Source organism: Anopheles moucheti, chromosome 2 (genome assembly GCF_943734755.1).
Source record: "Anopheles moucheti chromosome 2, idAnoMoucSN_F20_07, whole genome shotgun sequence".
Classification (NCBI taxonomy): domain Eukaryota; kingdom Metazoa; phylum Arthropoda; class Insecta; order Diptera; family Culicidae; genus Anopheles; species Anopheles moucheti.
This window is the reverse complement of record NC_069140.1, coordinates 34758-62432: the sequence shown is the minus strand read 5'-3', so window position 1 is coordinate 62432 and position 27675 is coordinate 34758. Positions and strand designations below refer to the sequence as shown.

General features: G+C 42.5%; 4 protein-coding genes across 7 annotated transcripts in view; 2 read left to right on the top strand and 2 right to left on the bottom strand.

The window, feature by feature from the left end:
* Positions 1-2410, top strand: part of LOC128310834 (cartilage oligomeric matrix protein) — a 54468-nt gene extending 52058 nt beyond the window's left edge. For both annotated transcript variants that reach the window (XM_053047561.1, XM_053047562.1), the window contains 6 exons: positions 26-245; positions 312-599; positions 663-897; positions 980-1208; positions 1292-1800; positions 1880-2410. In XM_053047561.1, the coding sequence (XP_052903521.1) occupies positions 26-245; positions 312-599; positions 663-897; positions 980-1208; positions 1292-1800; positions 1880-1956 (1558 nt within the window). In that variant the 3' untranslated portion in view covers positions 1957-2410. The remainder of the gene's footprint in view (positions 1-25; positions 246-311; positions 600-662; positions 898-979; positions 1209-1291; positions 1801-1879) is intronic.
* A 1672-nt stretch (positions 2411-4082) lies between these two features.
* Positions 4083-5882, bottom strand: LOC128299273 (adipokinetic hormone/corazonin-related peptide receptor variant I). Its single transcript, XM_053035176.1, has 7 exons — positions 5530-5882; positions 5323-5446; positions 5102-5250; positions 4887-4986; positions 4613-4820; positions 4428-4551; positions 4083-4361 (listed from the first exon to the last, which is right to left on the bottom strand). Exons 1-7 carry the CDS (start codon positions 5694-5696, stop codon positions 4169-4171), a joined length of 1065 nt encoding a protein of 354 aa, XP_052891136.1. The 5' UTR covers positions 5697-5882; the 3' UTR covers positions 4083-4168.
* Positions 5883-7220: 1338 nt separating this feature from the next.
* LOC128299271 (hepatocyte nuclear factor 4-gamma) lies at positions 7221-12084 on the bottom strand. The gene is made up of 7 exons (XM_053035175.1): positions 10699-12084; positions 10242-10455; positions 10055-10149; positions 9359-9901; positions 9172-9271; positions 8715-8851; positions 7221-8609 (listed from the first exon to the last, which is right to left on the bottom strand). Exons 1-7 carry the CDS (start codon positions 10814-10816, stop codon positions 8005-8007), a joined length of 1812 nt encoding a protein of 603 aa, XP_052891135.1. The 5' UTR covers positions 10817-12084; the 3' UTR covers positions 7221-8004.
* Positions 12085-16881: 4797 nt separating this feature from the next.
* On the top strand, positions 16882-27418 carry LOC128310613 (myosin light chain kinase, smooth muscle-like). Of its 3 annotated transcripts, none has more exons than XM_053047299.1 (9): positions 16882-16970; positions 21434-22352; positions 22662-22986; positions 23059-23376; positions 25218-25492; positions 25585-26386; positions 26461-26901; positions 26983-27076; positions 27142-27418. In XM_053047299.1, coding segments are annotated over exons 2-9 (3120 nt in total). In that variant the 5' UTR covers positions 16882-16970; positions 21434-21489; the 3' UTR covers positions 27144-27418. The 3 variants fall into 3 exon arrangements, with proteins under 3 accessions (XP_052903259.1, XP_052903261.1, XP_052903260.1); XM_053047301.1 differs by lacking the exon at positions 16882-16970 and adding an exon at positions 18882-19029 and having other exon boundaries at positions 21479-22352; XM_053047300.1 differs by lacking the exon at positions 16882-16970 and adding an exon at positions 18882-19029.
* Positions 27419-27675: the final 257 nt, after the last annotated feature.

The following is a 27675-nucleotide window of genomic DNA, read 5'->3' as shown; positions in this document are numbered from 1 at the left end:
TCTGATAGTTGCATTGGATTTTCAGGTGTAAATGTAAGGTAGGTTGGGCAGGTGATGGGTACCTGTGCGGTTCCGACAAGGATCTTGATGGATGGCCTGACAAGAACCTGCAGTGCAATGATGAGAAATGCCGCGCCGACAATTGTGTCAACATTCCCAACTCTGGTCAAGAAGATGCCGATCGCGACGGCATTGGAGATGCCTGCGACCCGGATGCAGACAACGATGGAATTTTAAACAATCCGGTATGAATGAAGAGTCTAGCACTGTTCGATGTACAAGGATATTAATTAAATGCACCTCGTTTGCAGGATAACTGTCCCTTGGTACACAATCCGGACCAAATGGATAGTGATGTGGATGGAGGAGACAAACAAGGAGATGCTTGCGACAACTGTCCGACGGTGTCCAATGTCGATCAGAACGATGTTGATAAGGATGGTTTGGGTGATGCTTGCGATCCAGACATTGATAACGATGGTATCCGTAACGAAGATGACAACTGTCCCAAGGTGGCCAACTTCAACCAACTCGATACTGATGGTGATAGGATTGGTGACGTTTGCGATAACTGTCCGCTGATACCAAATCTCAATCAGGTATACCTGAAATAGTAAATTGAACTTCATCCTTACTGATTTGTGTTCGTATTTTACTTTCAGCTTGATTCGGATAATGATCTTATCGGTGATGCTTGCGACAGTGATGTCGATCGCGACCGGGATGGTATTCAGGATAGCCGGGACAACTGTCCGAAGCTGCCCAATTCCGATCAGCTTGATTCGGATGGTGACGGTAGGGGCGATCTGTGCGACACGGATGCTGATAATGATGGCATACTGAACCATGAAGATAACTGTCCGATTGTGTTCAATCCCGATCAGACTGACGCAAATAGTAGGTTTAATGGGTGCCAGGATCTGATTTCTTTAGAACGAATGTAGGTATAATGTACCAATTTTTCCGCACTACATTCTAGATGATGGAATTGGTGATATCTGTGAGGAAGATTTTGATTTGGATCTCATTCCGAACTATCTCGATAACTGTCCGAACAATTCCAAAATCTTCTCCACCGATTTTCGTACCTATCAGACAGTGGTCCTAGATCCGGAGGGTGACTCGCAGATCGATCCCAACTGGGTTATCTATAACAAGGGTGCCGAAATTGTGCAGACACAAAACAGTGATCCTGGCCTAGCTGTTGGGTAAGCCGTGAGAGACACCGTTAAGAAAGAAACTGAAATTAATTCAGAAGATTTTATTTTTATTTTTGTATCATTCAACACAGTTACGACGCATTTGGTGGCGTGGATTTCGAAGGTACCTTCTTTGTCGACACGGAAATTGATGACGATTACGTCGGTTTCATCTTCAGCTATCAGGACAATCACAAGTTCTATGCGGTCATGTGGAAGAAAAACATACAGACGTACTGGCAGGCAACACCTTTCCGTGCGTCCGCTGAGCCGGGCATTCAGCTGAAGCTGATCAACAGCAATACTGGACCAGGCGAGATGTTGCGCAACAGTCTGTGGCATACAGGGGATACGAAGGATCAAGTGAAGTTACTCTGGAAGGATCCACGCAACGTGGGATGGACGGAGCGTACTGCTTACCGTTGGTTGTTGCTGCACCGACCTAAGATTGGGTTGATCCGTTTGCGCATATTCGATGGCGATCAGATGGTGGCCGATTCGGGCAACATCTTTGACACCACGCTCAAAGGTGGCCGGCTGGGAGTATTCTGCTTCTCGCAGGAAATGATCATTTGGTCCGACTTGGTGTACCGATGCAATGGTAAGTTTGTACAGCTGAATGTTTCCTCGAATAGTACAGCGAAGTCAATGAGAATTATGTTCACATTCTCACTCCACAGATAACGTTCCGGAAGCAATCTACCGTGAACTTCCTCCACGTTTGCAACGTGAAGTTCAGGTGGATCATCGCGCTTAACGTGACGTGTTTAAGTCCAACCGCAGTAAAGCTTGTCGTCGTAGTAGTACAACTAAATATAACGTATAAATATATATATTTTCAAATCTGCTTCGTATAATCAGATTCTCCCTTCTCGTTGCTACCTCAGCTCAATGTTGGCGAGAAATACTTTTCCCCAGTACATAAGAGAATAATAACGAACAATAAAGCGTCTGATATATTACCCCGTTATCGATAGTAACGCTTCTCTCCCCACTAGTAGCTCTCTCGAACTTCAACGCCATCATTAACCATCATCAATAACCGTTCCATCGTACAGCAGCACACCTCCCCGTTACGATCTATCCAGCGACCAGCTGAAACAACGCACAAACACAATCTATCGTGTGTATGTCACGGATAATATTACATGCGCCCGATTTCTGATTGATACCGGCGCTGAAATTTCCGTGTGTCCTCTTACCTGAAAGAAAGGATGCACCGGTCTCCAACTCGAAAGCTATTCGCAGCAAACGCCACTAAAATCACAACCTACGGCAATAAAAACCTTAAAACCGATGTCGGCCTTGGACGTCCTTTTCTTTGGTTATTCGTAATTGCTGATGTAAGCACACCAATCTTGGGAGCCGATTTTTTGAAGCACTATGATTTGCTTGTTGATGTGAAAGGAAGTAAGTTGATCGACAGCGCAAAACAAGTACATTTGAACGACATAACTACGGCATCAGCACCAACTATTTACGCATATTATGAACAAATTAAGAGATATCACCACTATACGCACTGAACACAAAACAACGAATGCATCGGTTAGGCACCAAATTAACACAAACGGCAGGCAATAGTATTATCGGTAATATAAAAAAAACGATTGCACACCTCTGACATGGATCGCGGCTACAACACTGCCATTCCAAAAGTGTAAAGAAGATTTAGCCAAAGCCGCCTTGCTTGCGCATACATCACCGAACGCGAAATTGGTACTGGAGGTCGATGCATCCAACCTCGCAATCGGTGCAGCACTGAATCAAATCACTGTACAGGGACTACAACCCTTAGCCTTCTTCTCAAAAAACCTTTCCGCACATCTTACTCAAGCTAGTACATACGAGAATAATACGCGATTTATGAGGCAATCCGACACTTCAAAGATATATCAGAAGTACGTGAATTCACAGTATACACAGATCACAAACCGTTAACTACAGCATTCTTGCAGAAACTGGAACGAGCAAATCCAACGCAGCAGCGGCGCCTAACCTTCATAAGTGAATACACCACCGACATACGACACATTGCCGGAGAAAGTAATAAAGTGGCCGACATGCTCAGCAGAATAGGAAAAATCGAAGCTAATATCGACTTTGAACTTTGAATTAAAACTGGCAAATTAACAACAACAAGATGACGATGTTAAGAAGTATCTACTTAGTCCGCCTACTGATAGTTCACTGATATTAAAAGCCTTTAACCTACCGCACTCCGCGACCGAAATATACTGCGATGTATCCACTAGCAGAATCAAGCCTTTCGTTCCAGAATCGTGGTACATAGAAAGGTGAAAACGTATGTAATTGAAGTGCAAGGGCATAAGGAAATATCTATAGACCGTTTGAAGGCAGCATTTATGTGTCCGTTAAAATGATCCGCATCATCTACAGCAGCCATCACACTGTCCGTCTCTGACCCTACAACGACGAACGAGCGAGTACCATTGCATAAAACTCGATATGGTCGTAGGATCTATGCTCCATAACGTTTTAAAAAAAGGGGGGAAACTGATTTAGCGTTACATGAAATGAGCGTTACACGATCCAAGCGTGTGTCAAGCGCTCGACACAGCAGGATCAACGGAGCTAGCGAAACATACTTCGTTTTGTCCTAACAAACGTCGGAAAATTGTTGCGGAATAATCGCTCTCTACCACCTGAACCACAAAGCGAGCACAGAAGGATCAACGGAGCTAGCGAAACAAACTTCGTTTTGTCCTAACAGACGTTGGAAAATTGTTGCGGAATAATCGCTTTCTACCACCTGAACCACAAAGCGAGTAAGACGAATATTATTTCAGCAATCCGAAATCCGCCTCATCGTTCCTGTGTACGAATCCCACAAACACTTTACTTGCAATTTCTGTATGATAAAGATGCTTTATTATTTTAGACATTTATATTAAAACCATTACTTAGGTTACTAAAATAGACACAAACACTGAACACTTGATTGGGAGTTACACTTTCATAGCAAGATGACTTCCACAACTTTTATCTTGCACCTTTAAATGGTTTTTGGTGTGTTTCTTCCGCACATTGTAAATACCATACACTACCGGGTTCATGCAGCTGTTCGTACTGGCGAACAAGAACAAACCCTTCTGTATTCGCTGGTCTACATTCTTTGCCGATTCTTTATCTAACCAATACCTAGAAACGGAAATAAGAAAGGGAGTTAGTATTTTACGTTCGCGTCGTGCTTGTAGAATAACGAACCATAGTGACATTACGTAGTAAGGTGTCCAGCAAACTACAAACACGATGACGATCGTTATGGTCATCCTTAACGTCTTCCGTTTTGCTCGACCTAGCACATCGATACTCGATCGACGAAAGCTGTCTGTAAATGAAAAAGGCTAGTTGTAAGCTTTATGATATAGGTGTTTGTTAAAAAGTAATACCTAAATTCCTCGGATTTGTGCGACTAAATATTTCATAGTATATAGATCCATAACAGTAAAGGATTACTATCAGCGGGATCGTGTACATCAGGCACATTACCATCACGTTGTAGACGATTTGATAGATTTCTTCCTCGAAATAATGGTAAGTCACGCACTGCTGGTATCCTGTGATGTTTGGATGCACCTCCAGATGAAAGATAAATGCCTGAAATATAATCCACATAAGAAATTTATGTTTTGGTAGTGAAACTACCGCCTAGCGTTGCTATACCTGCGGCAGACTGCAAAGACCAGACATTATCCAAGCGCCAGAAATCATTAAAATTGCTCGATGTTCATGAACTTTCAATGGTTTCAACACGGCAAAGTATCTGCAAAAAAAAAAAAAAAAAAAAATATATATATATATATATATATATATATATATATATATATATATATCGATCATTAGCCGCATTCTCACACCATGCAACCTGTTCCACGCACCTGTCGACTGATATACAGATCAGAATGAAGCTGGAAAGGTACAAGCCAAATGTTCGGAAAAAAGCCATCACGCGACACATTACATCCCCAGCTGACCATCTAACCGTGTATGCCCATCCTATTTCTAACGGCATCATAAGGAAGGTAACCTGTGCGAAGAGACATTGATGAAAAGTTACTACCTGTTGATCAATTCCCAATGAAACTACACTTTTACATACCAAGAGATCCGCTATGGCTAGATGGGCAAGCATTATGTTTATCCTGGATGATGCTCGTACTTTCCGTTGGGCAAGAATTTGCAGAACTGTAATATTTCCCGTAGCTGAAAACACCATCAGCGTACTGTGATGGAAACGAAACCCCAGCCAATATAATTAAGATCCAATTGGATATGAAATTAAAGTCACTCCTTCAGGGTCTTTTACCTGTACACCATGATCGACAGAATATGACCAGAGTTGAAACGCATATCGATCGGCATTTCGTAGTACTCCTCACCAGATGACTCGTTGGCATAGAAAGACCAGTCAACTAGATTCCGGTGATCTTCAATCCGTTGGTTCGACTTTATGTGTGCCATTGTTTCGAGCATTATACTGCGTAAATTATGGTACTACCTTCTACTCGATAGTTAAAATATTCCATAAAATTCTTTTGCATCTGACGTCAGTGCAAGCGTTCCGTAAAAAAAAACACAAGATTCTCCTCTAATGACATTTTCTACCATATGTATACCCGTAATGTAGTAAACTGTTGCATATTCATTCTGATCTTTAAATCTCTTTCGTAACACTTTTCCACGCTTGAAATTCAAGAGAATCGTACATAAACGATCCTGACTTAACTATTACGTGTTGAAAAAACTTCATTCATTTGCTACATTTAATTTCGGCCTGCTGTTTGATTTGGATTTCTGATAAGTATGTGCCTCATCGATTCTGGAACGGAATACCTTTACAATCTCTCAAACACTGTACACAAACAGCTACAGCCGGGCTGCACAAGTACATGAGCACAGGCAAAGTGATCGTTACAAGACATGCTTTCGATCATCGCAGAGCAATTCACCAGATTAGATGTTGATGTTCGAACACGGGTGAACACTCACTTACTGCGTGCCAAACAACTCATAGTCCAAGTGGGATAGGCGACAACATACACGATGAAGGGTATGCGCCGAGATAGATCCTAGGATCGATGATTAGCAAATGATCGCGTTCAGATGAATGTGCAGCACTGGACACGGTATTCTCAGAAAATACCCAGTGTTACAACCCACAGAAAAAAGCCAGTGTGTTTCCACTTGTTACTTCATCCACCAGATAAAATAAATTCTCACATCGGTACTTCAATCGTCCAGCCATTGCACATAAACGAATAGACGTTGTGTAGTGGTAGACTTAAACACGGTAACACTTATTCTCCTATTATTTACAGAGAGTTTGATCGATTCACATTCATCCAATACTTCCGCACGACAAAGCTAATTATTTTCCCATAAACCAACGTACGATGTATTTGTTCTGGTGTGGCTGGATGGGAACGGGACAGATAGACTTTCCGCACGAAGGCTAGCCTACTGACTGGCAGGCCTGTGTCACATTAGGTCGCCATCAACGGTTATCAATGTTTTCTACTACTCAATTCGTGAGCATTGAGCAACTAACCGACGGCAATTTGCTGCCGATTGCCATATCAACTAGGACAAGCGCCGCAGAGATGATTGATGTCGCTACAGATGTGTATGCCTTAGCATTCGTTCAAAAAAAAATTTTTGTATAACACCAGTTTGCCCGGGCAAGTCATATTGACTGGTACGCTTCATTTACATCAAATTTTAGGAGTTAAACAATACAACTCATTTTAAAACATAACTTTTATACAACTATTCTACAGTACGAACTCCCAACAATATGGAAGCATATTCCATGTATTCGACTTTTTCAAAGGCAAAGTAGCCATCAAAGATAATCGCTTTAAACGCCTGGTCAATTTTGTGTTAAGGCGTATTTCCCCCTCAATATTTAGTAGGTAAATCAAAACAATATGTTTATTGCTCTATCGTCACCATTAGTTCGGAGTCGCGTCAGAGCAATTAAAGAATAGCCTCTTTTAGAGCACCGCATCGCTGCCCGAACTGGAAACAGTAAATAACAGTCGTTTTATTTGCACTTTTCGTCCCAGAAAACAGAAGAGAAAAACAAGTCTATAGAAGTTTCCTTTACGTCACATTGGATCATATATCATATGGGGTGTGGAAGGAGGAAAATGAGGGAGGAATAGTGGCGCTAGAATCCTAAATACCTAAACTACGCAAAGAGTATAACAATCACCGCCCGAATGCACACCACCCTGTTGTATATGTACAGCAAAAAACCTACATCTCACAGAATGAGTTTGACTTTTGTTTTCATATTACTATTACTAGCATTGTTATTCTTACAATTATAACATTGGTTCCTAACTTTCTTGCCATTTATATAAGAAAACTAAGAAGGAAAAAACCATCACACCTACAAAATATTAGCTACGCCAAAGCACAGTAGGAAGGGATAAAACTTGTGTAAAAAACTCACAACTTCATAGCTTCCAGTTTGCTGATTGTGCCGCGCTTAACATTGTCACAATTTCCCATAACCGAAGAACCGACAGATATCCAACAAAAAAATACAAAAATTAGAACCTATTTTAACAAAGAAAGTAATGTAAAAACAAATTTAACGAAAACCAACTTAATAGAAGTCAGATGCACATGGCATTCCTAACCTGCAGCACGGTAAATATCAATCGAGTTCTATGCTTTACCCTAACATTGCACATGGGATCCATATTACATCGCTCTTAATGGCTATGCTAGCTGATAGCTTTGGGCTAGAAGAAGGCAAGGGAAGATTTTGGTGTTAGGCATTTTCCGGTTCCCGTTTGGTTTCGATTTTCACCACCTCGCAACTCTTGCCAGTATGGATCATTCCGCCTTGACAGCAGTTCAGACTGTTGTTGTTGTACATTGCCACGTCACTATCGAGCTGCAACGACGACGGTGGACCTATGTTCGTTGGCGCGTGGAAGTATATGTCCGCTACCGTCACATGCGCATCCGTTGAATTGCTGGTCGTCACATGGCGCTGCTGCGTTTGGCCTTGATGTGTTTGATGTTGCATATAGCTAACGTCTGCCGGGACGTCAACTCCATCACCACTTCTCGGCCCATGTAGCTGTCCATTTAAGGAATCGGGCGTCGTTTGTCCGGTTGTTTTACGGGAACAGTAACTGTTTCCACCGGGAACCGTGTCCATCGGCGATATGAGCAAATTGTCGGGATCGCCACCGTAACTGGGTCCGTTTAGGGACGACATTTGTACTAGAGGGTCTTGCGTTTCATGGTCCACGGCCGTGCTCATTGTGGTAGCGAGATGCGTCGTATCACACGAATCAGATGGACTGTTGTTAGTGTTCATCATATTTATCGGTGAGGTGATCGTCGATGAGGTATCTATAGCATCACCTGTATAAAGATAGATGGACATCGGAATTCGGACAGAAATCGGAATTCGTATGAGATGAGATATATTAATGATCTTTGTTTCTTCTACTAAAAAATATACAGTACCTCCTAGCAGCATTTCCTGCAGAAGGCTATCAATATGTGCAACACCGAACATTTTGGCAAGCTCTATTTGTTGAATCATCTGCCACGTTATCGATTGAAGCACTGGCAATAGCAACAGAATCTCTCCAAATCTTCCTCTGTTTAGAAACAACGAAATAAAAGTTATCTTTGTACTATTACTAGTAGATTTTTACTTGATGAATCTTTCGTGAACAGTAATTTAATCAATTGTTGATAGAGTCATTCAGATCCATCACGAGTCGCCTCTCAATGGATACATAAATTTACAAACATTCTAAAGATTTAGAAATGGCGAATGTTTGAAAAGATCAAATTCTAAAGATTCCGAAGATTTTTCAAAGATGTGTGAATTTTTAGAGGGTTGAAATTGATGAATAAGAATCAGATTAACCCAACAATTGCTAGTTTGGTTTACACTCCAGTAAAAACGTCTTACCTCGAATCATACAGTTTGTCTGATATGTAATCTTCAAGATTATTTAGAACCTGATGCCTGAGTGATTTAATCTTGGCGGGTTCGTTCAGTCCTTTTGCACCTGTGGCGAAGTGTAGAAAAGAAAAGGGAACATTAACCTATTAATATCACTGAAGAATATACACTGGAAAGCTAAAATAACACGTACTCGGATCGAAAAACACTAGCGCCTTTATGCAGGCCAACTCTGAATCGTCGATTTGTATTTCTTTCATGGCACTCACAAGCTCGTCGATGATGCGTGCCCCGATACGGGAAATGTCCAAATTCGGTGACATGTTCGCATCCGGGCACTGCTTCGTAATGATGCAATTGTTCCCCAGCAACAGCATATCCTGCAAATGCATGGATCGCCTCGACAGCCCCAACAGCAAATGTTCACCGGCGTGCGCTCGCAGAAGTGCAACTTGATCGTCCAGCTGTAGTTCGGCGAACGCAGGGATCGATTTGGCCCATTCGACCAATATCAACAACTGTTGTTTCATCGAGTCGCATACATCGTTGATGCTGGCGAAGCGCTTCGATGACAGGTCCGCTTCCTCAGCATCATTCGTCTCGTCCAAAGCGGCCCCAAAATGGCGGCTGAAGTTTTCTGCTCGAAGTAAAAACTTCACCGACAGTCCGCTGATGGTGTTCTTATCATCGGTGCTTGGCTTGCGGCAACTTATACGGTCCCGCTCGTTTTGGACCGCTGCGAGACGGTGATTGGAAACAGTGGTAAAAGCAACAAGTAAACCAACGAAAGAAGAAAATGCATTGTTATCAATCACGAGATCCGGGAGCAGATGCGCCATCACCAGCACCGTGGAGTGTCGGTGCAAGGCGACGTTTGATGGTGATTTACCTTCTTTTTTCATGCCAGCTTTGAAGCATTTCTTCAATCTACAATACCGACACTGGTTCCTTTTGTCTTTGTCCACCACGCAGTTTCGGGAGAATCTAAGATAGGGAGAAACGCGATAGATAAACCGAATTTTTAATTGATGAATATTTGGGAGATTTGGTGTAACCTTTCCAGAAGTTCGTCATACCTGCAGGAGTAGGTGTGGTTCTTTCTTACGCTCCGTCGAAAAAATCCCTTACATCCATCGCAAGAAGCGGCACCGTAGTGTTTACCAGTGGCACGATCACAGCAGATCGCGCACACATTGATTGCATTGAAGCTGCTACTATCGTTCGGCTGAAGGGGACTTAGACATGATTCATAAGCCGTATCGGACGTGTGGCTCGGGCTGTCGTGGCTTCCTGCAAAACGGTTATATCGTTTTTATTGGATAACTGGTTGTCCTTAAGTTCCCAACCAGGGGTACTTTTCACCGTGCGCCTCGTTTTCACAATCATCTATTCAACACCTTATGGCAACTCTTATGACAATATCTATAGAGCCTCCGCGATGCAGAAAATATTCTTAACACGAGTTTTGGTTTTCACGTGTTGCCATCGCGAAACGGCGCCAAAAAAGGTTTCCAGTAGAATCTTTCGACTTACCTTTCGTGCGGTCGTTTAGCTCGCTGTATTCTATTCCGGCGTTAGACATCTTGATAGCAGCATATTGGCTCGCGAGCAGTGGTACACATTCTGTAAGAGGCAAAAACTGCATCATCATGCAGTACAGAGCTACACGATTCGACGATTAAAAGCACCAACGATCCTCTGTGGCACTCGTAGACACTGGATGCAACAGTGCCAGGGTACGCGGTTCGTCGACGTCGTGGCGCAAGTTCCTTTTTTCGCTAGTGTTCGTACACGGTGTGGTTCTACTGAATGTGGTGGTTCAGATAGCTGATTATGTGCGCGACACATCAACGCACTAGAGATTCCCTCCACTATTTGGCACCGGACCAGCACCTCACACAACCAACGCTAGATCTTCCTTACGGCTCCCTTCGTTGTCTCACGCGATTGGAAATCTCGGGATCAATACTGTGTGTCTCAAGAGATGACCAGAGCTAATCAGCGCCTCGCTCCGGACAGTACCGGCCGATTACGCGGGCAATGAACGAGTGTTGGTTTTTGATCGTTCTGCCTTGGCACGCAACAATCTCTTTCCAACTCTTTCGCTTCATCTTTTCATCTATACGGACTACGGTATTTTTTGGCCTGGCCTTATCTCTTATCTTTTTCACCCCTTTTCTCACAAGAGATGGAACAAGAATATGCCATTTTAATTGGTCAGTTATTCACAACTACCAACAAACAAAAAAGGCAGTTTTGGACAATAGGAGAAAATAATCCATTTATATAAGAAAACAACATGTTTTTTAAATACAATGGGAGAGAGTGGTCATTTAGTTTTACAAGATAACACGCACAAACATCCACAAGCTCATAAAAAATGGGTTCGAAGCCAACTTCCAAATGAAATTCTTAAAATATTGAATGTTTGCATTTTTCCTAGAATCCCAGCAGATAATGCTTTTCATGTTCTCTAAGGACCTGCACATGGAGAAGCAGATGAAACTGATTAATGACAAATCTCGAGGGGAAGGTAACTAACGTTTCTTTTCCTGTGCTTAGTGCACACATGATCTTTTTGCTCAATTGTAAAACAATCGTCAACGTGATCTTCTCGTTGTGCGTTCAGTTTGTGCTCATTCTCCTAACATATTGTCATTGTGATATGAAGCTAGTGAACCATGTCATCACTCCGTTAGCGTGCGACCGTTTGATTCACTTTGTTACATTGGAAAATTGATGTTGATAGAACTGGCGATAAACGGGTTGGCTTATATTTGTTTGTTGGTGCATATCTTTTCCTCTACAGATGGGACATCTTCCGGGGGTTTATCACTGTTAAACGCTTCATTTGCAAGAGTGTATTAAATCGCCCACATCTTCTTAAATCGTTCTCCAGAACTTTTTATAATATCTCATATCCCCTCCAGTTTTAGTTCACGAAGACGGAATTAAGCTGATAATTAAATCGCTTGGTAGCAACGACCGTGAGTTGTATCAGTATGAATGCGGCCTCGAGGTATGGCGAGCTATCGACGATTATCGTCCAGTGCGATATCACCGCGATATCAACACTCGAACTTCTTCGGATTGTACCATGGTGTCAAGATCCTTCCCATACGAATAGTGCCTTTATCTACTGTGATTAATGTTTCACTCGGTTCATAACACGGCACACCATTCCTTTTTATCGAGACAGTTTTTTAAGATCACCTAGGTCGAAAAGACCATACGGCCAGGTCGTTCTAACAAAAAAGAAATAACCTAGGCCGAAAACAAAAAAAAAAAAACAAAACAAGGTGGCAAAAACCAGAGGTCTCACCCGTTCTATTCGAGTTGCGCGCTGGACATTCCTTGCTTTTATCCCGAGTGTACGATTGCTGATTTGGCGTAATTGTTGTTTGAACAAAAAAAAGATACAACACGAGTCACGCAGCCAACATCCAGTACAAAATTTTATCCAGACCGCAATTTACCCATTGAATAAAGCAGGCGAAGGAGTGAGAATCAGTGTGAGAAAAAAAACACAATGTTCAAACAAGTTCGTCCAGCGTTTAACCGTTTATAGCACCCAGCGACGTAATGTCATCTATGATCATGATTTACTTGCCATGTATTTTTTACCTGTGTGTGGCTCGTTGTGTGTGGGGTTTGTCATTCAAATGTCTGCAGTATTCGTCATGCATCTATGCTATGCAGCACAAAACCTACTGTTTGCTTAGAGGATAATTAAACCATTTTTTATCAGATACTCTTTATCTTCATCGCTCGGAGTAAAGGATGGAGCGATAGATCGAATTGCGATCGTGTTTTGATTAAAGCTTATCAATTACACTCACAACACCTACCCAACGAACGAAATTGACACAAATATTGATCAATACAACGTAAGAAATGCAACCAACGTGTATCTTGTGATGGAACCTACATGGGCCATCAATTTACCATGGCGAAAACATTCATCTATCGAATCGCGTGGAAGAAATTGTTTGTTTTCATCTATCCCCTTCATGCAGAAAGACGAAAGAATTCATCCTGAATCAAAGGTTCTTTATGACATTCCATCATTCTGGTTACCGTGATCACGGGGCATGATCTTGGAACCATGTTGTTTACATGCTCTGGCCAGAGACTACGGAACTCACTGAGTTGTTAAAAAACATAAACTTTACCACTCTCATACAGTTCGAACAAGGCCCGACTGTAGGGAAGTGACCATCATCATTATCATCATCATCATCATCATCGGCAATAACATCACCACCAAGAGCACGCGATAGTCAGATTTAACTTTCTACACGAAACGGCCACTTGAACGGTGATTAACCGCGGACACAATCCTGTGTAATGCATAAGGAACATTAACACACAAAGCCATGTGAACTTTACACACTAACAAATATGCTTTGTATGCCCGAGCAGGTCCTTCAATTAGCAACATTCGGCACAACAAATGTCGGGAAAGGACATTCGGAGGCAAAATTTCCCATCCCACACATTCCGGGAACAACACCTCTGCCTACTAACCACTCCTACTTGAAATACGATCTTGAGCAGGGTAGGCTTAGCAGGGGCGGGATAGGTGCGGTTGGTGCGCGTCCGCCTTATCAATGTCTTCCCGTTCCAGAAAGATACGATACGGCACAAACACGACAACACTGTACGTTCCGGGACAAGTGCGATTGATCCGCGATGAATAAACGGAGCACCATGACGCAACGACACAACACGAATACAACCACCATACAGAAACAGCGACACAACGCGACGGTGACAACGAACGGGTTCGATATTCCTGTGCGTTGCGTTTGTTTGCTGTTATTAGCTGCTGCTCGTACTGCTGTTTCTGCTACCACACAGCAACAATCAAGCACACAAATCCTCAACGTCACCGTACTGAATATGGCACATATTTACCTCCCAGTTAACAACAATAACAGAATTATACGCTACAAACGAGGACTACACATATTTACAACACAAAATTACATAAAACAACCGACATCACTACAGTTATATGCACTTAATTTCGACTGTAGCTGACAGCATTTTCACCTTGCGTGCGTAGATTAATTTCAGGGTTGCTATAGACATCGGTGCAAGGTGTGGTGAATTTCGCTTTCTTGTTGGGAAGCAACCGAGGTGAATACAAAATTGCGGTGAAACGTTAATAAATTTTTATTTTTTCTTCTGATTTAACTTAATTTAGCTTGAGTTTAGCTGTCTTTTGGAACAATTAGTTTTCAAATATGTAGAAATAACATAAATTTGTAAACTCTATGCACACCTTGGCAGCTGTCAACTTTGACAGCTGCTGTGACAGCAGGAAAAGAAGGATCCGAAAAAATAAAAGGCATTATCGTTGATCACTTGAAAGCGAACACACCTTCAGCCTTCCGTTCTCTTCAGTAAAGAAAAATATACCGGTTTACAAATAATTTTTAATAACTAGCTTTATTTCATGTTCAATGGTGTGAGGTAACTATATGTAATAAAACTGCTAGAAAATAAGAAATTTACATTTCGAAAATTAATGTACAGGCAGTTCCCGAGCTACGCTATTATAGCGGACCGCTATAACCGGGGAAAGTCCGCGTATCTCGAATTTCCGCGTAAGTCGAATTCTGGTGCAATTTTGTTTATACCTCAAAGTCACAGAGACGACTTCCTTCTCTGCATTTAATTTATGCAGCGAATCAGACGATTTTTCGAAAGATTACATTAAAATAAGTTAGAAAGAAATGTTTTATAAGGCAAAAAAGGTTATTTTAACCAAATTTTAACCAAATCTTAACCTTTTTGTTAAGATATTGTGCTATAAACTAGCTCATCTGTCAAAATTCCAAAACCCGCGTATAAGAGGAATCGCGTATCTCGGAAACTGCCTGTACAGTGTTTTCCCGAGCTACGCGAATAACGCGTGCCAGAGAAATTCTCGTAACTCGATTTTTTTTACGTAGCTCGAATTTCCTTTAAAATATCATTTATTTTGATTATTCAGGGGTCGATTTCTTCTTTTAACATTGGGAAGCACATTTTTTAAATTAATTTATATTTTTAGGTTTGTTTCGGCAATTAGAGCAAATTTATATCAAAATTTATTTTTATAATGTTACAATGTAAAGTATTTTTTGGAAAATTTGAAATTTGACAAATAAAATATTCAATTCCTTTCTGGTAAGTACTTCAACTGCTTGCCATCTGTACTGTACTGCAATCTGTACTGTACTGCCATCGGGCCTAACACGCCTCGTATGCTTATGTGGACGACCTAACAGGACTCTACGTACTGGGTCGCCCAGTGTCATTCTAATGACAGGATCAACCCACCGGAACCTGGCGAGTTTACGGTCGCTGTACGGTCGTGAGTTAATCATTTAACTGCAGCTCCTCGTAGAGCTGGTTATTGTTTCTCACACTTAAATGGGACCACACATCCTTCTACCCATTTCTTTTCGATCGTAATTAAGAGAGTATCGTCAATTGCAAAGTATATAACTTAGAAGAGTATCTATATCTCTATAAGTAGTAAGAGTAGTTTAGGAACTAAACTATATAAACTTAAACTATATAAAGTCAAGTTTCTCTAAGCTGTAAACAATTTTCTAGTCTAAATAAGTGTATCGCTGCAAAGTGTATCACAGGGACTGCCTGTATGTCCTATTCTTGACTGATTTGTTGTTCTCTAGATCTGGAAAATTCATATTCTGCCCGTTTCTTCTATGTTTAAAAAAACATTCGTTAAATCTTGTACTCGTGAATTTCACACATCACGTTTAACGTTGATTACTGTACTAATATAGCAGTGATAACGGTGATTAAAATCTATAACGCTACCAAATAAAAAAACCACAAAACACGACTTATCATTCATTTACATCATTTCGTTGTTCCTGTACATTATCAGCCTAACACACTTACACGTCAGTAACATTTCCCCTGCAGATAGCTCTTGTCGACTTGTATCGATAAATTCATGCATCTTTGTGTCCTCGAATATTTATCCCATACTGCATTGCATACCCAGTAACAGAGAAAAAAAGAAAAACAATCTCAACCACACCAGGGTTGTGGTTTTGCGCCGATGTAACATTCATTCCATGAAAGGAGTTTTGTAGGAGAGATAAACATTCGAAACGAAAGTGACTCAGGCGGATGCTGCTGCAAAATCGTAGCGTTTAACTGGTTTTGTTCAGTTGTGTTAAGCTTCTCTGTGTAGTAGAGGGAGAATACCAACCTTTTTGCGTGAAAGAATCCAACGTCCTTCAACGACATGTAACCCAAAACCGGACAGATAGTGGCTAGGGTTGTTTCACTATCATCCGGTCTACCGTACCCGGATTCGGTCAATGGTACTAGGGTTTGGGACAGTAGAACAAAAAAACACTCAAGTAACTATCATATTGGAATATGTATCGTCGCACTGGGATCAAAAAGGTCGGAGGCCGTTTGAAATACTAAACTTTCTTGTATTTTCCCCTTGGTGATACGAAACGATCAATTATTCTATCAATCACCGAAGATCGCTTGATTGAAGTAAGATATGCGATCGTTTTACTCGATCGTGCTGTATAGTGTGCACCCATGCACCATGCCCTTACTCATGTGGAGAAATCTATCCCAGCCCTGTTTGGCAGTGTGTGTTCAGGCGCATTTGCGCTCGCTGACCACAATGTAGCGCCTTCGTTTGCGGGAGCAAAAATAATCGTTGTTCGTCCGCTGATCGCGTCGGTCGGTGCAAACTGAATGCAGACGTTGTGCAAACAACAGTAAAGCGCCATTTGGTACTTAACCAGCACTACTTGGTAGGCCTTTTCCCTCCACACTACGGGGAACCGAAGTAGTCCCGCGGAAACTGCGATCACAACAAGCTATTCACCACTTGAGACCGCAACGTGCGTGCATGCAATTGCGTACGATCGCTTTGTGAACCGTTTGCGGAACGATCTACTGCCGATTATCGATATGTGTAAGCGCACTCGAACGATTTTGGTGTCAAGGTGTCGAAAATTGCCGGTTCCAGTGCTCGTACGTGCTAGAAGTGTATGATTAGCTAAGTAGAAGAGAAGTTAGTTAGTAGAAGAGTTGTTAGTCACAAAATATGGTGTACAGAGTTATGCAGTTGAAATGCCTAAGTACTTAGGAAGGAAGCAGTGGACCAGACAGTGGTGGATCAATCCCCTTGGAGGCCCTAGGCGGAATGATAGTCGGCGCCTCAATTGAAAAAAAAATTGCTGGGGGGAGGGGGTGGCCGCGAACATATTTTTCCAGGGGCCCCTTGTTGTACTCCTCGGGGCCCCTCGCTAGCCCTCGCTTCGTTTTGCGAGACTTTTCTGACATAATCTATACACCATTTCCTACTAAAAAGCTTTTTTCGGGACCCCCATTCGACGAGGCCCCTGGCGGCCGCCTACTCCGCCCACCGTTAGATCCGCCGCTGGGACCAGATTCGCATGCGGAAAGTCTGCCTGATTAACGCATGTTGATTAAAATTGATCAAACGGAAAGGATCTAATTGCTACTACTGTTTACGTGATTCGGAAAGAAATTACACCAACATTAGTGGCGGATGTTGTGGAATTAGATCGAAAGTTTCAATAAGTGCAATATTATGATAAGTGTGATCAGTGTGGTTAAACGAAAGAGCGCTCACCCCCTTTGAAAAGTTTGTTCGTCCAAGACTTTAATTTAAACAAGCCAGCTACATGGTAATGGCTGTGATGGAACTGATCTGCCTACCTTCTGTATTCATTTATTTGGAACGAAATGATAGAGTCCACCACATTAAATATTTCGGCATTTTGCAGGACGATTTGATGAATTTTGATTAAAACAATAATATATAAAATAATTAGTAATATCGACACCCTACAAATATGTCGTGTTTCAGTCAGTCTCTGCTCTCTCTCTCTCTCTCTCTCTCTCTCTCTCTCTCTCTCTCTCTCTCTCTCTCTCTCTTTCTCTCTCTCTCTCTCTTTCTCTCTCTCTTCTTGACGTAACGACCTGTTAGGTCATGCCTGCCCCATTTCGGGCTTATTTTGTTTATGTTTGTCTTATTTAAAAAACCACGTAGCCGGATTGATAATCAGTCCTTGCTACGAGGGATTGGTCCGGATGGGATTTTGGTCCGGTCCGTTCGTGTGAAGACTGGCGTCGCTGCCACCATACCACCGGGCCCCCCTCTGCTATATTCATAAATTGATGTTGTACGTGACTAATTCCCTAACACATTTTATTCTCCTGTCCCGGAAAGTAGTTCTTTGACACCATGTTGGTGTCTCAGGTGACCTTCTTTGGCGGACACTAGGAAACTGCTTAGTAGGCGCTGTGACCACTTTCTGTCTAGTTTTTTGACGTGAAACACCTTAATGATGATTTCATCTTTCTCAAACATCTGTTGCGGTATGAGGTGGAAATAATCATCATATTTTCTGGTTGTAATTTTAACCAATCAAGCTATCAATACCTTGTGACACAGATACTACGGTGAATAACATTTTGGCTGCGAATCTATTAATGCGAATCATCTATTTAGTTGCTTACTCATTCTCTGTCACACGCATGCCCTCAGACATACCTTTCTCTCTCATTTTTTCGCTTTATCGCTTTATCGATCGATTAGGTGACGGGTAAGAAACGAGAGCATGGTCGCTTCGGCGCAGCATCTTAACTGCGATCGTGCCCTGCCAGCCAGATGGTGCCCCTGTCGCACTTTGTGTCGTAACGTTCGACAGTGCAGTACGCTGTGATACACTGTGCAGTTAAGCGTTTCATCTCAAGATCGGGGACAGCGTGTCATTCTGATCGGTTTCAGGCAATCGACAATAGCTGGATCGACTAATTAGCACTTGTGGTTTAATTAAAGTACGAAATAACAAGTGTGTGTGTGCGTTGACGGTGATCGCGAACCAAGGCGAAGAACTAAGATCCATAGAAGACCCGTCGAGCACAACACTGCAAACAAACGAAAAATATGTACAAGGGCGCGGAAAGATACACCGATTTTAAGCTCTCCGCGTGTGTGAGTGTGTTGGCCAAACGGTGCCAAATGGTGGATGAGTTTTGCAATATGTTACAGAAACGCTTGTTTGCGAGTGCTAACATGAACTAAAACGATTGTTTAATGGAGCAGTTTAATCAGGTTTGATGTAAACGAGTGATCCGGTACGGTTGGGGATAGCTGCCGGAACTACCAGTCGGTAGTTTAGCGCACAAAAACCTTACCAGCCTTACACTCGCGAAGAATGAATAGCGATCGTTCGTCAACGTATATATGTGTGTGTCTATGTGAGAGTTGGGAAGCGTGTTTACGCAAGGTTATTTTTCCCTTACAGCGACATTGTGCCGCCACAATTCTGCGGGTATTGTGTTGCGCGGATTTGTGGAACAACCACGCACACATATACATTGTTTGGGAGGCTGCGAGCGTTTATATTGTTTGTGGGTAGTAGGTTTACGAGAATGACGATCGTTTGCAAATACTGTTTAACAGATGCCAACCCTTTACAGGCCTGTGTGAAATGACAATATTTATGTATTCCAGATACATATCAAATCGGGCGTATAGGATATGCTTGTGTACAACTTTGGGCTGTTGTATTTTGATTTTATTAGGTGCGCATTATATTAAACTTTGCGTTATTCGTTCCATCATGCCTACACATAAACTCCAGCTTGCGTTAGTTTTAATCTTGACGCTTTCAATATATGATGCCATGGAATATTCCCTTTTCGAGGCATAAAAACACGTTCGTTGCATAACCACGATCACAACACAACAAACGACTAAAACGCCGTGGTAATATGGCAAAATCACGCAAAACAAACCGAATCAGGGGTGTGAGATTGTTTTCGTTGTCAGTGACTGCTGTGCCACCTCAAGCAACGAAACAGTGAGTGTAGAATTTTCGGAATGCCTTTGGATCTTGTCTACGGTTGTCCACACAGCAACTGAGATAAAGCTGGTACGTGCATAACGGTGGAACGCACGGTTAGTTAGCACCGCAAATAGTAGCGCCAACCGACTTTTGCGGACTCATCGTACCGGCAACTTATCGTCGTCACACCGTGAAGGTCGCACAGTGAGTAATGGTGTGCGCTCGCAAGTTGCACTCTGTTCTCAGTAACTGGTACCATTAGGCCGCGCTTAGCTAATGAGATACAATTCTACCATGACTGGTATTGTTGCGGATTAGTGTTAATAATTGGTATCGGTTTTTGGGACTAATATTATTAAAATGTACATTTCTTTAAGCATTTTGATAGACAACAAACTGGGCTGCAGACATACAATCCATGTTGAAATCCATTCGCGAGGTAGTTGGTTGCCAAAATGATAAAAAAGTAATATTATTAAACCCCTCATTTCAATCTCGCCTTGGACCGAGTTTCCATGTATGTCCGTGAAACGACCATTATATTCCTAAATTATTATTACCTCATCGACAACGCCACTCAGATTGGGGAGACCTATTATTGGGTGGGGTTCCAACATATTTGAAATTGCTGTTTAGCGTTGCCTGAGCTGATCGTGATGACGATCTTTTCGTTTTAATTTGAAGATCATGTGCATAAAACAAAAAAATATTTCATTGCTGTTGAAAAACAATGATTATTTAACGATTATCATTCCTTCAACAATACTTTTTTTTTGAGCTAATGTCAACTCCTAAGGTCTCCATTAATAAACATGACATTTGACATGAAACATCTTCACACGCAAGATTTCATCCCAAACAGTGCCATTGTCTCCTCCAAAATCTTTCCGAAAGTTCTTCACCTTTGTCCGTTTCCTGTATCCGGTTAACAATTGCATCAGCATTTTATGTAAAAGTTATTTCACAACGCTCTGACATTGAACATGAGAGCAATTTATACCAAAAAAGAAAATACCATGACACGCAGTGTCATCGAATGTATGTTCTGCTACTAGCAACAACTACAGATCCATGATCTTCTGCATGTTACCATATGCAACCACGGTGCCAAGATCCATACAGTACGACCTTCTTTAACTATTAAAGGCACGTTCATGGACATAGGTAATATCTGCGGTACAATGTATCACTACAAGGTAACGTGGGGATACACTATAAAGGTATAATGCGAAGCGAAATAGTTCCTGTGCGTGCGTGCTTAGTGAATCATCAGGCCAGTGCCTTAATCATTTACAGATCATAGGTGAACCAACATACGATCATTTGATCCACGTGTGACGTCTACTAAAACTAATTCCGCAATTCCATTGGATGTTTAAATGTTTGTCTAGTTGTTTTAGCCAAAGTGACGAATGAATCTTTAACTGTTTTGTTAGCATCGCGTGAAATGACTAGCAAAGCGGAGAATCAGCAACTAGCGCCTACGTGCGCCAAAAGCAACAGTGAACAAAGCGGTACCGTGCCGTTAAAGTTTATCTACGTACCCCAAAAGTTGGAAGTGTACGAGTACGAGACGGCCATATTTCAGTGTATTATTGAAGGTTATCCTACGCCGGTTATGTCTTGGCAGCGCAATGGTAAAACGTTCGCGCCATCGAGTACCGTCACGATCCAGAGCAAGGGTTCACTGTGCACGATGAAAATACAGAACATCCAAGGAAAGGACGCGGGCCAATATCAGCTTATAATCGAGAATGAAAGTGGCCGGGTAGAGCGTACCATCGAGCTGCTAGTGCTCGAGAAAATACGCATTATTAATCGGGTGAAGCGGAATAGTCAGGCCGCGATCTGTAGTATTCGAATCTATCGCCACATCAACGACTATTCGCCTCTGGTCGGTGATTACATTATACTGAACGCGGAATACTACGCACCGTCCACACCGCTTATCCGCTGTTTTCATAACGGACGGGAGCTCGAGGAAGGACGAATATTTCATCGAAGCGTAAGTCAGAGAAACCTTTCGTTGGTGCTAGAAAAGGCCAGAGCGAGCGATTCGGGTACGTACACGTGCGTTCTGGAAACGTTGGATGGCTGCATGAAGGTGATGTCCGCGGAAATTGATGTACAGAACCCGAAATGGTCTGGCTCGATCGACAAACTGCCGCGAGTTGTACAAGACTTGCCGAAGGTAATCACTATTACCGAGGGATCGGAAGTTGAGCTAAGTCTTGAGATCCAGTGTTCCGAGCTGGTGAAATGTTCGTGGAAGAAAAATGGACGCCCTGTGAAGGATTCGACGGATTTCGCGTAAGTAGCAAAGGATAAACTAGGAAATTAGTCAAAAGGGTAGTATGGGATTCGGATTGGATTCACGAAAATACTTAAACTCTGGTACTGGTAAACCGGGCACGGTTCCGAAATTAATTTGGTATCGGATTAGGGATCTACTCCTGAGTAAAATCCGGAGCTCAATACGGTCTTAAATTCGGATTCGATCCCGGAGAGAAATACGGCTTTAATACAGCCGTTTTCATCCCCGTCAGATTACGGGGATCTTTGGATATTACCCGACATTTATGAAGATATTTTTAATTTGTTCCTTGTTCTTTCTTCCAGATACATCGATCATGGTAATGGGAAGTTTGGATTACGGCTTAAAGACCCATTCCTGGACGATGCAGGACTGTACGAGTGTGTACTCGAAACGGCAAAGCGGCAACTCATCTCGAGTTGCTATCTGGACGTGCTCGAACCTGACCAGCAACAGCCATCGATGGATTGTGATTACCGGTTGCCGGTTCACTTTGTACGCTTCCCAATTTCACAGATTGCACTTGAGGGCGATAATGTGGAGTTTTATGCGTGTGTGCATCCACCGGATATACGGCTACGATGGTTCGTCCGGGGCATAGAAATCACGAGCCTTACCAAAGGGTTTTCGGTATGTAATGTTGATGTCAAGCACCCTCTTTGCCTGGCTGACCTCGTTTGTTCACACTTTGGTCACACGCAGATGGAATCGCGCGATGATGGTGGAAACATTTTGCGAATATTCAACAGCGCATACCGGCAAAGCGGCGAGGTGAAGTGTTGCATCCCATCGACGGATACCGATTCCCATGGGCAGATGTGCGCGTACGCTGATCTGTGCGTCCTGCCCAAAACTTACGTCGGTACGCTGGAGAGGAAGGAAATAGAACGGTACAGTGTGGGTCAGAAATTACGGTTTCTTCATTGTCTTCAGGACGAGGTGGTACTGCAGGGTGATGACGTGATTATTGAAGCCTGTTACCAGGGTCACCCTCCGTCCGATTTGCGCTGGAGACGTTCGGTAAGTTAGAGCAATGATTTACATATACTGTCTGGAGGCGTTTTCGTGTGTTATTATTGTATAAGTCTACAGTTCTGAGTGTGTGACGTCATCAAAACCGGTTCTTAAACCCGTTTCATTGTCATATCAGTAGCGGTGGAATAAGGTGTTCGATTAGATATTCTAATGTCATCTTATTTGATGCCGTTAATCGGCTAATCTTAATCCCAATTAAACACGCACTCGTTGGCGACACGGAGCGTCGGTCCAGTTAGGCAGTGTAATCACACATTTGCGTATGGGTATTCAGTAAGCCAATGTTAGAAATATTTTGTTATACTTTTTAACATATAAATATGAGTAATAAAGTTCTCGCATACGTTCACAACAAAGGTGGCACACAAAAAACCCAGTTTACTTCATATTTTGTATTGATTAACCCCCTTTTACAATACATCGTTGCATACTAATCATATACAACGAATCCCGATGGTACAAAGATAATTATTTATGTTTGCTTTAGTTTGAATTATGTAGGGGCGGCCTGGTGGCATGATGGTAGCGGAGCCGGTCTTCACACGAACGGCCCGGACCAAAATCCCATCCGGACCAATCCCCCGTAGCAAGGACTGACTATCCGGCTACACGTGGTAAAATAAGTCGATACGGCCAGGCCGTTCTAACGAAACAAAAAAAAAATAGTTTGAATTATGTCTCAATGGTAAAATTAACGTGTTCTTTCGCAAGTAATTTTTCGGATAAATTTCATTCGTTTTTGTGCAGTATATTTGCCGAGACGTTGGTGGAGTTTTCGTTGAAAGAGAGAGTTAAATTTGATTATTGATTATCGATTATCTTAAGAACTAATGGTTCGCGCAACATTCGCAACTGTAGAATAGTGAGTGTAGAAATAGAAGAATAATTTAATTTATTCATACTTACATTATAATTAAAACGAATAGCTATATTAACTAAGTTTGACTAAGTAATACGGACCGTGCGCAGGAGTGAGTATCCAGCTACGGGTAAGAAATCCAAGAATGACAGGCCCAGACCTCTTGAGGCTGGTGTGCCGTGGAAGAAGTAGAAGAAATATGAACATAAAACATCGATAAATGTTTGGTAACTGGTGTTGAATAGGGTTTTTTAAATGACACAATTTTATTTCTACACACTACTTTTAACGCCGAGTGGCCGTTCACGTTGGCTGTTACTTCAGAACTGTTTTCTACAGCTGCTGCTGGCTTCTCTTGAGATGTATTGTCAATCTCGTTTGTGTGGCGATTCTCACGATTCTATAGTTTTGGGGACGATTGGCCTCCGGTTCCGCTGACCACGCAACACACGTATCGATGGTGTCATCGTCCGGTGCACGCGTTGTCGCTAGGTGTCTCCAGGTGCACGCGTTGTATTCTGATGCTTCTGTTGACGCGCGGTTATTTATATATGGATTTTTCATACCTGTTTTGCAGGATATGTAAGGATTTTCCAACGGATTAGAAATGGACTCGTGTATTATGAGCTGTTTAAACTGTTTTTACTCTGCGGATACGTTTGAAGCATATTTTAAACCCAAAATATAAGTAACTTACGACGGTTAAATGTACTTAACAATGGCCAATTGTAAAGTCTTTAGGATAACCATCTCTTCCAATACATGCACTACCAATTAGTCCAGTATTTCTGCTTTGATAAGATAATGCAAACTTATAATATTTTGCATGAGTCGATCGACGTGCTATCTTGCTTCACTGTTATTAAATGCGCTTCCGCTACACATTACATATTTAATAATGATCATTGCTAGTAATGATAAACACCATGTCATAGTTATGCATGCTTTGTTATTCCTATCATCTAAGGGCCGAACCATCATCGAGAGCAACGTGACTACGACCAATCTACCGGGACGCACCCGACTCCTACTAACAAATATAGAATCGGCCCAAGGCGGCAAATATAGCATTCAGCTTGACAAAACCTGTCCAGACACAGAGCTATCGATGTGTTTGCGTGTTGAGTCACCACCGGAACCACCGGCCGGTAAACCGACGGCGACCATAGTCAGTCAAACCGCGCTCACCGTATCTTGGAATCCTGCCCCATACGATGGAGGAAGTGCCATAACTGGATTTGTGTATGTATCTTAGTATTAGATTCTAGTTTGATTACAAAATCGAATTACGAATTTTATTAAATCGATTATTGATAACTTTCCTTTGAGCGCAGGATCGAAATGGAACAGAATGGAGAAGAGCGTTGGGTTTGCGCCAAGCGTGTACCAAACTCGTTCTCATGTTTACTCGAAAATTTGCAGCAGCACGATTGCTATCGATTTCGTATACGGGCGGAAAATGTACACGGAACGAGCCATCCAACGCCTGCGAGCGATCTGGTTACACTAAGCACTGGTAACACCAATGGAACATCAGAACTGCGAGCGAACCGTCCGGTGGTGACCAGTCCCACTTCCAGTGGGGTAAGCATCTGCAACGATGTTGATAATAGTTACCATGATTACGGAGGTGACCAGGGAGGGTTGGAAAGCAATCAGCATCAACAGTCGTTCCCAGCTACTGTAAAGTTTTCCGCCGGCGGAGACTTTACCGAGCAGTTTGAGGTATTGAAGGAGGTCGGCAAGGGACGGTTTGGGGTAGTTTACAAGGTGATTGCTCGCCAGGCCGAAAAGGGGACTATCCTAGCGGCTAAAAAGGTCAAGTGCATACGTATAAAGGACAAGGAACGAGTCTGGCAAGAGACGGCTATCATGGAAAGCTTGGATCATCCCAAGCTACTTCGACTTTTCGCCACATTCGAGCTACCGAAGGAAATCATAATGGTGGTGGAGTACATTTCGGGCGGCGAATTGTTTGAACGTGTGGTAGCGGACGATTTTACGCTCACCGAGAAGGATTGTGTTATATTCGTGCGACAGATCTGCCAGGGTGTTGAGCACATGCACAGCCGCCAGATAGTGCATCTCGATCTAAAGCCAGAGAACATTATGTGCGCCACCAAAACGAGTCACGAGGTAAGGTAACGTTAGGATATCTTATTGCTTGATCAATGATTGACTTTAGTTTCGATTTAAATTATCTATGACAGATAAAAATTATCGACTTCGGTTTGGCACAGCGTTTGTGTGCCTCGAACCCAACGAGAGTACTCTTTGGAACGCCCGAGTTCATCGCACCGGAAATCATCAACTACGAACCGATCAGCGTACAGTCAGACATGTGGAGCATTGGTGTCATTTGCTACGTGCTACTTTCCGGTCTTTCACCATTCATGGGCGACAACGACGTGGACACGTTCAGCAACATCACACGCGCCGAGTACGACTTTGACGATGAAGCGTTCGACTTGGTATCGGACGAAGCAAAAGAGTTTATCGCAGGGTTACTCCGTGGACGTCAGGAAGAACGGCTAAACGCCCAAAAATGTCTGCAGTCTGAGTGGCTTTCACTCAAGAGCGGCGACAATATTGGCATTAATCAGATCCGAACGGATAAATTGAAAAAATTCATCATCCGTAGAAAATGGCAGGTAAGTTTATTTGCATTACAGTATGGTGGTGCGTTATTGGAGTAATTCGATTGATTCTCATTTATTTTACGAACTCAACAGAAAACCGGCAATGCCATAAGGGCCCTCGGAAGAATGGCAAATTTATCCGCTTCCCGGCGTGTCTCGGTGGTGCCTCGTGAAACGAATCCTGAGTGTAAGTAATGGATTCCATCCCGGTGGATAAGAAACTGTGCTTCTATTGTTTTTTTCTATTTGCAGAGCCATTTATCAGGATGGTATCTACAATGCACACAGAACGGCGCAAAAGACGTTTGTTGATTGTTTCCAATACCAAATGAAAGCATCCGATGTTAAATATAAATGTGTGTTAATTGTTTTAAGCTATTTTACGTACTACACAAACCACTAAATTAATAAAATAATGAACAATAATTTTAATGCATAAAGAAACCCAAGATAAAATGTACTAAAACGGCAGGGGTACGTATCTGGAGATACGTACGTATCTGGAGCTTTATTACACATCATCAATAGGAGCAGGGCCACGAGAGTTGGCAAAATGCTGACAAATTTGTCAAGTGACAAAATCAGATTGACAAAATTTGTCAAGTGACAGAATCGGAGCGAAGCATCCCGGCCCTGACGCTATACAAAAGCACTACCAGTGCCGGTGTGTTGGATGTAACGAATAATGTGTCGATACCGTGGCTAGCGGAGCAGCTGAAGACGATCTCCGAGACGATGGAAATTCGCGATGGCGATGGGCGCTACTCGCGAATCGTGTGAACCATA

What these genes read in the sequence shown, in the direction of transcription:
- LOC128299271 (XM_053035175.1), bottom strand. Translation starts at nt 10,816, where the DNA reads ATGATGATGCAGTTTTTGCCTCTTACAGAATGTGTACCACTGCTCGCG. An exon ending in GCTAGTGTTTTTCGATCCGA is followed by an intron (nt 9,272 to 9,358) that starts GTACGTGTTATT and finishes ACTTCGCCACAG; the next exon opens with GTGCAAAAGGACTGAACGAA. An exon ending in GCAGGAAATGCTGCTAGGAG is followed by an intron (nt 8,610 to 8,714) that starts GTACTGTATATT and finishes ATCTTTATACAG; the next exon opens with GTGATGCTATAGATACCTCA.
- LOC128299273 (XM_053035176.1), bottom strand. Translation starts at nt 5,696, where the DNA reads ATGCTCGAAACAATGGCACACATAAAGTCGAACCAACGGATTGAAGAT. An exon ending in ATCTGTATATCAGTCGACAG is followed by an intron (nt 4,987 to 5,101) that starts GTGCGTGGAACA and finishes TTTTTTTTGCAG; the next exon opens with ATACTTTGCCGTGTTGAAAC. An exon ending in TACTACGTAATGTCACTATG is followed by an intron (nt 4,362 to 4,427) that starts GTTCGTTATTCT and finishes TTCCGTTTCTAG; the next exon opens with GTATTGGTTAGATAAAGAAT.
- LOC128310613 (XM_053047299.1), top strand. Translation starts at nt 21,490, where the DNA reads ATGACTAGCAAAGCGGAGAATCAGCAACTAGCGCCTACGTGCGCCAAA. An exon ending in CCACCAAAACGAGTCACGAG is followed by an intron (nt 26,387 to 26,460) that starts GTAAGGTAACGT and finishes TATCTATGACAG; the next exon opens with ATAAAAATTATCGACTTCGG. An exon ending in TCATCCGTAGAAAATGGCAG is followed by an intron (nt 26,902 to 26,982) that starts GTAAGTTTATTT and finishes CGAACTCAACAG; the next exon opens with AAAACCGGCAATGCCATAAG.